This window comes from Carettochelys insculpta, chromosome 3 (assembly GCF_033958435.1).
Source record: "Carettochelys insculpta isolate YL-2023 chromosome 3, ASM3395843v1, whole genome shotgun sequence".
NCBI lineage: Eukaryota > Metazoa > Chordata > Testudines > Carettochelyidae > Carettochelys > Carettochelys insculpta.
Window position 1 is genome coordinate 208885007 of NC_134139.1, and position 15363 is coordinate 208900369.

The 15363-nt window shown below is 62.6% G+C and overlaps 1 protein-coding gene across 1 annotated transcript in view; it reads right to left on the reverse strand.

Annotated features, from left to right (window-relative positions):
* Window positions 1-15363, reverse strand: part of GAREM2 (GRB2 associated regulator of MAPK1 subtype 2) — a 31161-nt gene that overhangs the window by 7712 nt on the left and 8086 nt on the right. The window contains exon 2 of the mRNA XM_074989073.1: window positions 6224-6364. Coding sequence (XP_074845174.1) covers window positions 6224-6364 — 141 coding nt within the window. The remainder of the gene's footprint in view (window positions 1-6223; window positions 6365-15363) is intronic.

Sequence of the window (15363 nt, forward strand, 5' to 3'; positions counted from 1 at the left end):
AGCACAGACTGCCCCACTCCCCAGCCCAGCTCCGATCCAGCCCGGCCTCTCCTCCCACCTTTGTTGTTTTTCCCCAGCAAAAGGCAGCACCGGCTTGCCCCGGTTGCATGGCCTGGAGCCCCCTGGCCGACGTGTGAGAAGTCACCGCACTCAAACGCCCGTCCCCACTACGCGCTGCTGCCGTGCCCAGGGAAACTGAGGCACCCACCTGGTGTCACGACAGGGCAGTAGGAAACCCATGCAACCGAACCCGGGGACTCCAAACCTCCCCCTCGCCACACAGGGGCCCGCCTGGCCCTGGGGGAGGGGGCAGACAGCAGTAGGCAGCTGGTTTATGGGAAAGCCACCCCCAGCCCAGCACGGCGAGAGCGCAGGAAATCCCCGAGCAGAGGGAGGGCCGGCTGGATCAATGGGCCGCGGCCAAATACTTCCTGCTCAGCAGAGGCTGTGGCGCTGGGGGGTGTCCCCAGGGCTCACTTAGCACCGACCTAAGGTCAGCTCCCTGCCGCGGGCGGGTACAGCCATGCACAGCCCTTGCCAGCAGGGAGCAGCGGGCCACCGCTCCAGCCCCCTCGGCCCCCATGTGCTCCCGGGTGCTGCACCCCCCAGCCACTTACCCCAAACACGCTCAGGACTCAGTCTGCTACAGCCAGGCCCTCAGACTGCCCAGCAGGAACAGGTGCCACAGACACAGGCCCCTGACTGGCTCCTCAGAGACCTGCTCCTTCCTCCTCTTCAGCAGCTCCCCAATCCCCAGCCTCCCCCGGCTCCCAGCAGAGCGCCATCCCCAAGCCCAGCCCTGGCCCAGCCCTGGCCGAATGCCAGGGGGCGCCCATGACCAGGCTCCCTCCCCTGCTCGTGCAGCACAGCTCACAGATGGCTGCTGGCAGGATAGATGCTGCCCAGAGGGGTACCGGTAAGAGAAGGACCCCAGCCTGGGGCTGAGGCTGGTTCGGGTATCGGTAAGAGAAGGACCCCAGCCCGGGGCTGTGGCTGGTTCGGGTACCGGTAAGAGAAGGACCCAGCCTGGGGCTGAGGCTGGTTCAGGTACTGGTAAGAGAAGGACCCAGCCTGGGGCTGTGGCTGGTTCGGGTGCCGGTAAGAGAAGGACCCAGCCTGGGGCTGTGGCTGGTTCGGGTGCCGGTAAGAGAAGGACCCAGCCTGGGGCTGTGGCTGGTTCAGGTACCGGTAAGAGAAGGACCCAGCCTGGGGCTGTGGCTGGTTTGGGTGCCGGTAAGAGAAGGACCCAGCCCGGGGCTGTGGCTGGTTCGGGTACCGGTAAGAGAAGCACCCAGCCTGGGGCTGTGGCTGGTTCGGGTACCGGTAAGAGAAGCACCCAGCCTGGGGCTGTGGCTGGTTCGGGTACCGGTAAGAGAAGGACCCAGCCTGGGGCTGTGGCTGGTTCGGGTACCGGTAAGAGAAGCACCCAGCCTGGGGCTGTGGCTGGTTCGGGTACCGGTAAGAGAAGGACCCCAGCCCGGGGCTGTGGCTGGTTCGGGTACCGGTAAGAGAAGCACCCAGCCTGGGGCTGTGGCTGGTTCGGGTACCGGTAAGAGAAGGACCCCAGCCCGGGGCTGTGGCTGCCTGTTTGCTCAGCACTTCAGGTGCTTTGGCCTCTCTCCGTTGCAACCCCCGAGTGCGCTGTGTTTAAAACATTCACTCTTCGGCCTCCTCGCCCTGGCCAAACCCAGGGGTGATGCAGGAGGGAAAGTTTCCTCCTGCCCCAGGCCCAGCCCCTGGGCTTCCTCTGAGGCAGGCCATGAGGGGTGGAGAGCTCTTCTCGCCAGGTCCCCTTTCCTGACTCTGACAGGGCTCGGGTGCAGCTAACGGCTCGGCTGGGAGCCTGCGGCTGCCGGCTCTTCCAGCGCCTCTCAGCTGACAGCAGCATGTTCCGGTCACTGAGCTCTGACTGATGCTACCCGGCCGCAGGAGACGCACATGTGAGGAGCTGAGTGAATCAATGGGATCAATACGGACGGAAGGTGGTAGTGAGCGGGGCCTGGAGCACAGCCCTCCCTGCCCCCTACCCCCGCGTGCGTGCGTGCGTGTGTGCGTGTGTGCACACACGCGCACCGATGGACGCCGAGCACACCCTACACACGCAACGGGGTGTGAGCAGCTCCAGGTGCACCCTGGAGCATCTGCTTCTCCCCTGCAAAGGCTCCTGCTCCCGGCTGCTCTGGCTCCGCCAGGGAGTGGGGGTCCCCCGAGCCTGTCCCCACCCGCAGGCAGGAGTGACTCACTCGGTGCACCGAACAGGTCAGCAGGCGACAGGCTGCTGCGTGTACAGAGGTGTCAGCCCAGGAACCAGAAAGCCACCACAATCCACCTTAGGGAGAGGAGGCCCCGAGCCAGGGCCTGCCCAGCCAGGCTCCCCGCCTTCCAACTGGCCAAGCCCCACCTACCCCCTTTGTCCCGTTCCCGGGGAACAAAGGTGTCCCCTGGGAGCTCACATTATGCTGAGCACTGATGCTGCCTCGGGAGTCTGAGGGAAACTGCGGGGACCTGCAGGGCATCGGGAAACCCGCACCATGTACCAGGGCAATGACATCCCCACGCACCCACTTCGCCACGGGCTCCCTGAGCCACCTGGGAGAGGGTCAGCTGGTGCCTTGCCCGGGGCTGAAATTCTCTCCTCCCCCACCGCTGCTGAGCCTGACCACAGGTGCGGGTGCTCACTCAGGCCCAGTGCACGGCCCGCCAGAGGGGCGCCCACACACGGGTATCACAGACTCTGGGGCTCATCCCGCCTCAGGTGCTGTTACTCCTGCGCCAGGAGCTGCCCAGAGGTCTCGTCTTAGAGGCCACCTGGCCTATCTCCAGTGTGTTTTGTTCGGGCAACATCCAGCCGGCAGTTTTGTGCCATGGCAGAGACCTGGCCGTGTGTGCACACGACTCACCCAGCAGCAGGCTCTGGGAAGGTGGGGTTTCCCTAGAGCTGCCCCTCTCCCCGACCCCAGGCCCACGTAACACCATCTGCCCCCAGCCCGCACCACAAGCGAGTAGAAAACACCCTTTGCATTTGCACAGGCAGGATTTACCAGCCGTCGGCTCCCGGCCCCACGGCAGAGAAACGGCCCCCGCGAGAAACCGGGGCCCCGAGCTCTCAGCAGTCACCCGGCATGCAGAGGCCACCCTGCGGGGGGGGTTGGCCCCGCCTCGTACACAGGGGAGCACACCCCCTGCCCAAGGTGGGCTGATGAGTTCACAGCCGGGCGAGGAACAGAAGCTGGACCGTCCTGGCCACGGAGCCAGGCTGCTTCTAGGAGGGCTGCAGCGCAGAGCGGTCTCCGGGCCACGCAGGAGCTGAACAAAGAGCTGGTGGCCACCCGCAGGGCGCTGATAAGGGAAGACGAGAGACCCTGGGTAGATGCAGACCTTGGGGGGCAGTGCTGGCCAAAGAGAGAGGCAGTGGTCCGGGCTCACCGGGGGCCCTGTCATCGCCCTGATTTGGTACCCCTCACGGCAGAGAGGTGCAAGGAGAGATTTGAAGGGAGCTCCGCCCACATCTAGGCCTAGCTCCGCCCACGGATGCTCTGCTCCACCCCCAGCCATGGGGTCATGGGGCAGCGTGAGCCCCTGAGGGCCGTTAGGGCCAGGCTCAGGGCCCTCTGGTGCCGGTGAGGCTCTCCCTTCCCTGAGTTGTGCAGTGAATCCCGCTGGCCCCAGCGGGGCGGTGATACGGCCAGGCCCCAGCCCGGCCCTCCGCCATTACGGTCGCTGGCGGGAGGCCAAGAATGATGTGCCTGGAGCTGAGCACCTGGGGGCGGGAAGAGGTCGGGATTGGGGAGCACTGGCCGAGCCGTGGGGCAGGGAGCTGCAGGTTTGGATGGAGGGGCACTGGCAGAGCTGGGGGCCCCAGCAGTGAGGTAACCGGGGGCTGCGGGCAGGACTGGGGGCACTGGCAGAGCCGTGGGGCAGGGAGCTGGATTGAGAAGCTGTGGGGTGCCCAGTGCTGGGCTGGTCGGGGGCTGGGGGGGCTGAAGGTCAATACTGAGGAGTGTTAGTTTTCTCGGGGGGCGGGGGGGGGCAGGACACCCTCTCACCCAGCCCAGCGAGGAAACATACAAACATGGAACCTGACTCCCCAGGAGCCTTCGCAGGGAGCGGGAGAGCAGCCCTGGGGCTCAGCCTGGCGGCACTGCAGCCCCTTTGCTGCGTCTGGGCCGCCAGCGCTGACCTGGGAATGGGCCGTAAAGCAGGTGACCACATTCTGGGGCTGCCTCCTGCCCAGCCCCCGGCTCCTGCTGGAACAGGTCGTTAGTCACTCCCCCGCCCCGTCCATGGCCCATGATTTATTTATCAGCAGGATGCATTACCGGGGGCTGGGCTTAGCGCAGGCCCTCGGGCACTCACCGGGCCAGCTGCAGGGAGCTCAGCACCTAACCGTACAGCTCCGGGCACCCGCCGCCCCCACAGCTCAGCACCTAAATGTACAGCTCCAGGCACCCGCCGCCCCCACAGCTCAGCACCTAAACGTACAGCACCGGGCACCCGCCATCCCCACAGCTCAGCACCTAAATGTACAGCTCCAGGCACCCCGCACCCCAAAAGCTCAGCACCTAAACGTACAGCACCGGACACCTGCTGCCCCCACAGCTCAGCACCTAAACGTACAGCTCCAGGCACCCGCCGCTCCCACAGCTCAGCACCTAAACGTACAGCTCCACGCACCCGCTGCCCCCATAGCTCAGCACCTAAATGTACAGCTCCATGCACCCGCTGCCCCCACAGCTCAGCACCTAAACGTACAGCTCCACGCACCCGCTGCCCCCATAGCTCAGCACCTAAATGTACAGCTCCATGCACCCCCACCCCCACAGCTCAGCACCTAAACGTACAGCACCAGACACCCGCCGCCCCCACAGCTCAGCACCTAAACATACAGCTCCAGGCATCCCCCACCCCCACAAAATCGAGCACCGGCTCGGCGCTGGCTCATCTGGGTTCCCCTTCACACCAGCGTGGAGCCGCAGGTTCTGCCCTGAGCTCCCAGCACCCTCTGGGAAGCCCCGCTGAGCAGGCTGCGTCCAAGGGCCACCCCCTCCGCTTGCCGCGCGAGGGGCCCAGCCTGGCAGCTGCTGCTCCCCCCGGGGTCCAGCTCAGCCCTGGCAGAAGCCAGGCAGGCTGCACGCAGGGCAAAGGGGCTGGCAGCCCTGCGCCTCGCCCGGAGTTGTGGTTTCCCAGGCTGGCTCGGTGACCTCAGGGAGCTGGGCCCGGCGTAGCCACGGGCGAGCCAGGACTCTCCCGAGCAGGCTGACTGCTGAGAACTAACGTCGCGCCGGCGGGACGCCAGTCCCCTGCCCCCGTTTCCCTGGGCCTCAACGCACGGCGCAAACCTTCACCTCTGTGCGGCAGCTCGCAGCTGAGCAAACCGAGGCTGCCCACGGCACTCAGCCACGGCCTGGCTGAGCTGTACCCCACGCCCGGGTACCCGGGTACCGCAGCGCGATGCCATCCCCCCTCCCCCCTCCTGGTACCCGGGTACCGCAGCGGGACGCCATCCCCCCTCCCCCCTCCTGGTACCCGGGTACCGCAGCGGGACGTCATCCCCCCTCCCCCCCTCCTGGTACCCGGGTACTGCAGCGGGACGTCATCCCCCCTCCCCCCCTCCTGGTACCCGGGTACCGCAGCGGGACGTCATCCCCCCTCCCCCCCTCCTGGTACCCGGGTACCGCAGCGGGACGTCATCCCCCCTCCCCCGCTCCTGGTACCCGGGTACCGCAGCGGGACGTCATCCCCCCTCCCCCCTCCTGGTACCCGGGTACCGCAGCGGGACGTCATCCCCCCTCCCCCGCTCCTGGTACCCGGGTACCGCAGCGGGACGTCATCCCCCCTCCCCCCTCCTGGTACCCGGGTACCGCAGCGGGACGTCATCCCCCCTCCCCCTCTCCTGGTACCCGGGTACCACAGCGGGATGTCATCCCCCCTCCCCCCCTCCTGGTACCCGGGATGTCATACCCCGCCCCGCCCCCTCCTGGTACCCGGGTACCACAGCAGGATGTCATCCCCCCTCCCCCGCTCTTGGTACCCGGGTACCGCAGTGGGATGTCATCCCCCCTCCCCCGCTCCTGGTACCCAGGTACTGCAGTGGGAGGTCATCCCCCCCCCCCACCCCCGGCTCCTGGGTAATGCAGCAGGATGTTGATCCCACACACACACACAAACACAGCTCCTGGGTACTGCAGCAGGATGTCGATCCTCCCCCCACCCCCCCCAGTACCTGGGTACTGCAGCGGGATGTCGATCTTGGGCCCAATGACGTAGTGCCCCTCCTCCAGGCTGTGCGCCGTCACCGTGGTCCACTGGCGGCAGGAGTGAATGAGGAGCACGTCCTGCTCACTCAGCCCCTCCACGTGCTCTCCTGCAGGGGAAGGGACAGCCCTGAGGGTGGGGTCCAGCCTGATCCGCCCCTCGGCATCTCTCACAGCCGGCCCCGAGCAACCCACACCGGCTGTACCCCACCTCCCCACACCCTGCGCCTCTCTCACAGCCGGCCCCGAGCAACCCACACCAGCTGTACCCCGCCTCCCCACACCCTGCGCCTCTCTCACAGCCGGCCCCGAGCAACCCACACCGGCTGTACCCCGCCTCCCCACACCCTGCGCCTCTCTCACAGCCGGCCCCGAGCAACCCACACCGGCTGTACCCCACCTCCCCACACCCTGCGCCTCTCTCACAGCCGGCCCCGAGCAACCCACACCGGCTGTACCCCGCCTCCCCACACCCTGCGCCTCTCTCACAGCCGGCCCCGAGCAACCCACACCGGCTGTACCCCACCTCCCCACACCCTGCGCCTCTCTCACAGCCATCCCCTAGCAACCCACACCGGCTGTACCCCACCTCCCCACACCCTGCGCCTCTCTCACAGCCGGCCCCGAGCAACTCACACCGGCTGTACCCCGCCTCCCCACACCCTGCGCCTCTCTCACAGCCGGCCCCGAGCAACCCACACCGGCTGTACCCCACCTCCCCACACTCTGCGCCTCTCTCACAGCCGGCCCCGAGCAACCCACACCGGCTGTACCCCACCTCCCCACACCCTGCGCCTCTCTCACAGCCGGCCCCGAGCAACCCACACCGGCTGTACCCCACCTCCCCACACCCTGCGCCTCTCTCACAGCCGGCCCCGAGCAACCCACACCGGCTGTACCCCGCCTCCCCACACCCTGCGCCTCTCTCACAGCCGGCCCCGAGCAACCCACACCGGCTGTACCCCGCCTCCCCACACCCTGCGCCTCTCTCACAGCCGGCCCCGAGCAACCCACACCGGCTGTACCCCACCTCCCCACACCCTGCGCCTCTCTCACAGCCGGCCCCGAGCAACCCACACCGGCTGTACCCCACCTCCCCACACCCTGCGCCTCTCTCACAGCCGGCCCCGAGCAACCCACACCGGCTGTACCCCACCTCCCCACACCCTGCGCCTCTCTCACAGCCGGCCCCGAGCAACCCACACCGGCTGTACCCCACCTCCCCACACCCTGCGCCTCTCTCACAGCCGGCCCCGAGCAACCCACACCGGCTGTACCCCGCCTCCCCACACCCTGCGCCTCTCTCACAGCCGGCCCTGACCACCCCACACCAGCCTGTGCCCCACCTCCCCACACCCTGCGCCTCTCTCACAGCCGGCCCTGACCACCCCACACCAGCCTGTGCCCCACCTCCCCACACCCTGCCCCTCTCTCACAGCCAGCCTTGAGCTTTCTGCGCCAGGCTGCCCCCTCCACTTCTGTCACCAGATTTTTACAGTAATATAAAACCATTTCTGTCACCACTGCACTAAGTTTGCACCAGGTGGGTGGTGTGTACTGAACGCTGGCAATGCCCTGAGGCTGCCTGTGGTACCTGGACGTCTGTGCTGTGTTTGTATGTGACGTTATGGCCATTGGCTCCGCGGCTGTAGTGGAAAAGTTTTAGCGCTAAGGATTCACAATGGAAGGTTTGATCACCTCCCCAGCCAGGTGACACGGGCTGAACAAAGGAACAGAGGCCCAGACACTTCGGCGCCACAGCTGAGGGCGACTGAGCCAGGCTGTTTCGCCCCGCGGCTGGTGGCAGAACGCCCCAGCGGGTGACCTGATCAGGAGATCCTCCACTGAGTGCCAGCTCAGGAGCTGCACCTTCCTCCACACCGCAAGGCTATAACGAGGACCCTGGCTGCAGCCAGCTGTGTCCTTAGCCCTAAAACCCCGGCCCAGGCTTCATCTGGCTGGATCCGTCCCTCACAGGGTGTGTGTCCAGAGACTTTCAAGACAGCAGCTCGTGCCATCGGCTGCACCCTGCAGCGATAGCCGCACCTGATATATATAACCTACCACTAACAATTTTTATTCTCACCCTGTTCTTCCTCTCTTTGTTATCAAACCTACAGGTGTTAGATTGTCCAGGATCAGCCCAGCGTGCTCGTCTGGGTCAGACCTAAGTATATATGGACCTGGGACTGTGGCTAGTCCCTTTGGGGGCTGGAAAACCTGTGTGGAGTTGGGGAAATAGGTTCTCATAAGCTCTCGCCTGCACAGGAAAACTGCTGAGTTGAACATTGTTACTGCTGGGGAATCCGTGGGTTTGCCTGTGTAGCCTCTGGCTGGCCAGTGGGGCTGGCAGGGGGACTTTTGCAGCTGGCTTGGCTGGCCTTTGTGAGACGAAAACCCCAGCCTGGCTGTAAATGGCCCAGGTTTAAGCACTTTGCCTCGGTTTGGTTCGCTCAGATGTGCTCAGAAAGGCCTCTAAATATTACAGCTTCTGTCACAGCCAGCTCTGAACAGCCCACACCAGCCTTCGCTCAGCCACACCTCCCACCCAGCACCCTGTACCTCTGTCACAGCCAGCCCAGAGTGCCAGGGCCAGGCTGCCCCACTCCCACCGCCCCTACCCCCTGGGCCTCCTATGCAGTGAGTCCAGAGAAGGCCCTGCCCTTGGACCTGCCATGGGTCCATTTCACTGGGGCTACTGGGGAGGCGGGGAACACAGAGGGCAAGAACCAGAGCCCCGGACTCCTCACCCCCCCACCCCACACCTAGGAGACTCCACAGAAGCCTCCCGGTTTTGGCAGGACCACGGCAGCAGCTGAGCAGAGGACTCCTGACTCCTTGGCTGGCCTGGGGTACACAGCTGAGCAGAGGACGCCTGACTCCTTGGCTGGCCTGGGGTACACAGCTGCCCCTCCCTGTGCCTCCGTTTCCCTTTCCATGTTTGGTTTCTAACTTTCTGACCTAGGAGGACAGGCTGCAGGAGGTGGGCTTGTTTTGTCCTGAGACAAGCAGGCAGCAGGGGACCGAAGCCATCTCCAGGCTCTTCTGACCAGGCCAGGGTCACCTGTTCTCCACAGCCCTGGCCGGTACCAGCAGACACTGCAAGCCAAGACCACTAGCTCAGCAATCAGTGGCAGCATGAGTGGTTGGGCTCTGGGGCCAGGCTCCCCACCCCCTCAACCCCCCGCCAACAGTTTTAAAACCAGGCTGGGTCAACACCTGCCAGCGATGAGCAAAGATCCCTTGGCCCAGCTTGGCACAGGGGCTGGACCAGGATCTGTGGTCTGTCAGTGGAGGTCAAGAACAGCCCTTCCAGGGAGTGCCTGCGGCTTAATTAGCAATCAGCACATAACTGGCAGGAATCCCGCATCAGCCGGGAGGCTGCAGCGCAAGCTAAGCCAGACCGAGCAAGTCACGGAGGAGTGGCGTGTCCGCACTGGGTGTGCGCCCATTTAACCGGGCATGGTGTGTAGCCAAGGTGCTGCAGGGCTGGCACCATGGAACGCTGGCATCCCCACCCCCACCACTTTGGATACGGATGTGCTGGAGCAGGTCCAGCGGAGGGCAACAAAAATGATTCAGGGTCTGGAGCACAAGACCTATGAGGAGAGGCTGAGGGATTTGGGTTTGTTTAGTTTACAGAAGAGAAGACTGAGGGGTGATTTAATAGCAGCCTTCAACTTCCTGAAGGGGAGCTCTAAAGAGGCTGGTGAGAGGCTGTTCTCAGTGGTGTCAGATGGCAGAACAAGGAGCAATGGCCTGAAGTTGAAGAGGGAGAGGTGCAGGTTGGATATTAGGAAAAACTACTTCACCAGGAGGGAGGTGAAGCACTGGAATGTGTTGCCCAGAGAGGTGGTGGATTCTCCATCCCTCGAGGTTTTTAAGTCCTGGCTGGACAAGGTCCTGGCTGGGATGACTTAGCTGGGGTTGATCCTGCTTGAAGCAGAGGGCTGGACTCAGTGCCCCCCTGAGGTCCCTTCCAGCCCTGGGATTCTGTGACTCTATGACAATGACTCCTTCTCCATATTGCAGGGCACATCAGAGCCCTTGGGGGCAGGAACTCCCTTCAGACCCGGGTTAGCTCTAGTCCCCGGTGTCCAGAGCTCATCAAAGCAGCTCATGGACATGAGGCCACACAAGATCCCCGACTCCCCCAGCACTAGGGCAGCCCCCAGGGAAAGGCTGAATGTCGCCCCAGGCCAGCAGGAGAGAGTCAGACACACGGCTCTGGGGATCAGGAGACACTTGCGGCGAGCCGGGCGTTTGGACAGCTCCGTAGCTTGCTGGGCTGCTCCTCACGGTACCCACTGCACAATGCCCTTTGGTTGATGGGGCAGTGCCTTCCTCTTCACTTGGAACATGCACCCAGCAGCCGTCACTTCTTCCTGAGCAGACACCGGGGCCCTAGCCCCAGCTCAGCAGCCGGCCTCTCCGTTTCGCTGCTCTGTGCTTCAGTTCCTCCGCTTCCCTTGGCCTAAGGTGGAAAGGCTCTAGAGAAGCGCAGGGAAGGGTCCCAAGTCTCTGACCTGGGGCCGTACTGCTGCTGTTTGAGCCAAACCATTGCGTCTCTCGTTTATTTCCAGCTGGCCACTTTCGCCCGCCTGGGGACCCTGCCGCCCAGCCTGCAGTGCGAGCCGTCTGGTGACTGCACCATGAGCAGCCACCTGAGCGGCCCGGCTGCTGGGCTGGGAAGGGGGCCACCCTCACAACCGGGCTCCTTCACTCGGCCGGTTGGGCGTGACACAGGAATTTCAAAGGAATCGTTCCAGGACAACCCGATGGTGAACCCCTGAATATTCCCCCCTAGGTTAGGGAGCAATCGGAGTCCGGGGTGCTGAAAGGGGGACGCAGCCACGGCTCCAAACGCCCGTCCGCCCACCAAGCCACATCTCTCAGGATGCTCAGTTCTCCCTGCCTCGCCCTCTGGCTGAGGCTGCAGCAGGACCCTCGTGGCCAAGCACTGCATGCAGGGCCCAGGGCAGGTGCACGGTTCACAGGCACCTCTGCATCCGCGCACTGCGTCAGGCCCGGGGCACCGGGTCCAGTAGCGGCAGCAGGGACAGGACAAGCGAGTGCGCCCCTCCCCCCAGCTGCCTACAGGCGCCCCTCAAGCAAGGCCATCTCGGGGCCTGTTCCCCCGCCTGCCCCGAAGGATGAGCAGGTCTCCGCTGCCAAGAGTGGCAAGTTGCCCTGGCAACGCCTCTTTGTTCGGATTAAATAGCCGAAGCAGCAGCCGCGAAGCCCAGCTGGAGCGACAACGTTATTGACACCCAGTCCCACCACTGAGCTCTGCTCGGAGACAGCCCCACGGGAAGGGGGCGGCAGGGCTGCAGTGAGGGGGGGAGCAGTGTCGGCCTCATTCCGGCCAGAGAGCAGCTGCAGCACAGCACCCCATGGTGCCATGCTGGGCACTGGGAAAAGTGCCCCCACAGGCCCCCCAGCACCACACTGGGGCACTGGGCTCAGCAGAGACACTGAGAGGAGAGCGCCCCCTACTGAACCAGTTCCCCCCTGCAGCACAGCGCCCCCTGGTGCCGCAGTGGGGCACCAGACTCAGCACTGACACCAAGAAGAGAGCGCCCCCTACTGATCCAGCTCCCCCCCTGCAGCACAGTGCCCCCTAGCGCTGCACTGGGGCACCGGGCTCAGCACTGACCCTGAGAGGAGAGCGCCCCCTACTGAAGCAGCTCCCCCCCCTGCAGCACAGCGCCCCCTAGTGCTGCACCGGGCTCAGCACTGACCCTGTCACGTGACTGGATTTTTATATTGGGTCTGGAAGCCATTTTAATGCCCAGTGTGGGTACTGGGCCCCAATATTGTGCTCGGGGGGCCGTGTGAGGTGTCTAATGAAAGCTGATGATGCCCTGAATCGCTGTGTGCTACTTACGTGTCTGTATCCTGTATGTAGGTAAAGTTATAGATTTGGCAGCGTTTGAGTACTGAGCTTCACAATAGGGGTGTGAACTCAGCCCCCAGCTGGGCCATCGGGCTGAACAATAGGGGGGAAACCAGGTGCTCAGACACCAAATCCACATTCCAGGTGCTTGGGACTTGTCAATGGGATGCAGCCCACTGGTCAAGTGACCTGAACTGAGACAAAGGAACAGGCCCGTCTCAGAAATCTGAGCCTGGCTCCTGGGATCCATCCAGTGGCAGGTTGCCACAACCGCCCACCTGAGTCAGGCAGGAGCAGACTCTCAAGGGACTCTGGGAAGAAGAAGGGGCTTTGTCCCTGAACATAGAAGAGCCAAAACAAAGCAGCAGAAATGTAGCATGTGAAAGACTGCTTTATTGGGTGATGAGCTTTCGTGGGACAGACCCACTTCTGAAACTGATCGCACGTGATCTGAAGCAGTGGGTCTGACCCACGAAAGCTGATCACTGAATAAATCATTTTGTTAGTTTTTAAGTGCTACATTTCTGCTGCTTCGTTTTGGTGGAGCACAGACTATCTCGGCCACCAGAGACAACTACAAGAGTGAACAATGGTGGGGTTCATCTTGAATCCTTTGTCTTTTGCTCTCCAAGGGTCCATGTCCCAGCATGTGGACCCCAGCAGGCCGGATCTACAAGGCTCCAAAGACTGAATCTATGTAACCTGAAATGACCTTTCAGAGACTTTCAAGAATCAGCAAATAACATCACTGACCTCCATCAGTAGTTGTGACTGATGCATGTGAAGTATTGCTTTAACAATTCTTCTCTCCAACCTTGTTCTTTCTTTTGTATTAATAAATCTTTAGGTATTAGATCTAAAGAATTGGTGAGTGTGTTGCTTGGGTAAGATCCATTGACCTGGGTCTGGGCCCTCTGGGGTCTGGAAGAATCTGTGGTGTTTGGTGAAATGGGTGTAAGAGCAACAACAAGTCTTGTGGCACCTTACGGCCTAACAGATATTTTGGAGCATAAGCTTTCGTGGGCAAAGACCCGCTTCGTCTGATGCATGAGTGGGGGTGGGGTGGTTTCAGAGGGGTATTTAAAGAATGGGGTCCCAGTAAGAGGGAGGGCCAGAGCTGACAAGGTCTATTCAGCAAGGTGGAAATGGCCCAGTATAACCAGCACTTATCAAAAGAGGGAAAAACAAGTCTGAGCAGACAGGGGGATGTGAGCTATTGTCAGAGTCTAATGGGGCGATATTAACGCCCAGGGCAGAGAAGCTGTTTTTGTAAGCTGCGAGCCACTCCCAGTCTCTGTTTAATCCTTGGTTAACGGAGTCAAATTTGAGCCTCTCACATGAAGGTGGGGGCTGCTGGTCTGGGCTCGTAGAGCGGCTGAGAAATCTGTCAAAACAAAAAGCAGTCAAGTAGCACTTTGAAGACTAGCAAAATAGTTTATTAGGTGATGAGCTTTCGTGGGACAGACCCACTTCTTCAGACCACAGCCAGACCAGAACAGCAATCTGTGGATTTGCTTGGGTGGCTTCTGGCTGGCCAGTGGGGCTGGCGGAGGGGCTGTGGAGGCTGGTTGGATTTGCCTTAGTGAGAAGGAGATCCCAGCCCAGGGCTGTAAGTGGCGCAAATTCCAATCAAAGGGACCTGGAGTGATTCTGTAGCTGTGCCCAGAAAGTCTGTCTTATCACAGCCACCGAGAGAAGAGCAGCGCCCCACCCCCCGCAGCACAGCAGCCCTTAGTGCTGCAATAGGACACTGGTTCCACAGCAAGGAGAACACCCCCTCACTGGACAGTCGGCATTTCGGCAGCCATGTGCCTCCAGCCCAAGAGCGGCTCTCGGGCCCAGCTGGGTTTCAAGCAGGGGCCCTAAAAGGGCCGGCGCAATCCAGCAGGCCTGAGGAAAGGTGCCCCCGTGACTTTGTGCACAGACACACACACACACACACACACCCCTAGTGTGAGGGAAGCCGCCCAATGTGACAAGCACACTGGCCCTTCAGGCTTTGCTGTGCAGCTCAGATCTGTCACACAGACTGCTCCTATCAGAACACAGTGCTGCCCTGACCACACGCATTCGAGTTATGTTTGCTACCCATACACACCAAGGCACGTAACTGGGCACCGTCCCCTCAGCACCTCACAATCAACGTATTTACCCTCCCGCCCTGCAATGGAGGCCTGGCAGAGTAAGTGACATGACCAAAGTCCTACAGGAAGCCTGTGTCAGAGGAGGGCCTTGGCACAGCACCCAAATGTCCTCAGTGCAGACGCTAATCACTGCACTGCTGGAGAAGCCCTGGTCACCCTGACTGGAGGAGACCAGGTACAAAGGCAGCTGGGAATGAGCCTGTGACCTCCCAGGAAAGCACAACCAGAGCCTGTCCCAATCTGAGACACTGGGAACATCCTGCCACTGCTGGAAGGAGGATACAAATGCCCTGAGTAGCCCCTTTGGGGGAGGAGCTGGGCCACACTCCGGGGCAGGGATCTGTCTTTCCTGGGTGGCTAACGACACAGCAGCGGTGCATGGCGCTGGCAGAGCTGTTGGGAACCCGCTCGCCTTTCCCCCACACTGGGCAGGCTCGGTCCTCCTGACCCCACGCTCAGCCGGGCCAGTTTCAGGGTCTAGTCCCACTCTGTGGTGTCTGGCCCAGCTCAGGTCCAAACCCACTGCCTGAAGCTTTACGTCCCCCAGTCCCACCCAGCTGGGCTCCTTCACCCCTTAAAAACCTCCGCAGGCAGCTCCTTGGAGAGGGGCAAAGCTCAGCATGATCCCCCCAGGGCTGGCTCCCCTCTTCTGCTCTGCTCTGCACCCTCTGCTCACTGGTCCGTGCCCTCCCAAAGCGCCCGTGGGAACGGCAGCTGGGAGGCCAGGGCTGTGGCTCCCCAGCAGCCTGTGCTGAGCCGGGTGGCAGGCAGGGAGCCCTCCCCGGCTGTTGTTGTATGAACCTCAGCAACGGTTACTAGGGAAAAGCTGCAAAGTTCCAAGGACTTGAAATCCACCCGGCCCCTTCTGGCAGCTGCTGGCAAGTAGGCCTGAGCGGCAAAGACATCCCCTTTGTGCCGTTGCTGCTCGGAGGGAGCATGCAGGCAGAAAGCTCTCGCTGGCTGTGTGAGGGATGTGCCGGGGCTCACACAGCCCCGCCGGCTGAAGGACACGCAGGCAGGGCTGGGGGGGGATGTGGAGGCCCAGGTTCCAGGCTCCTTGCCAGCAGAC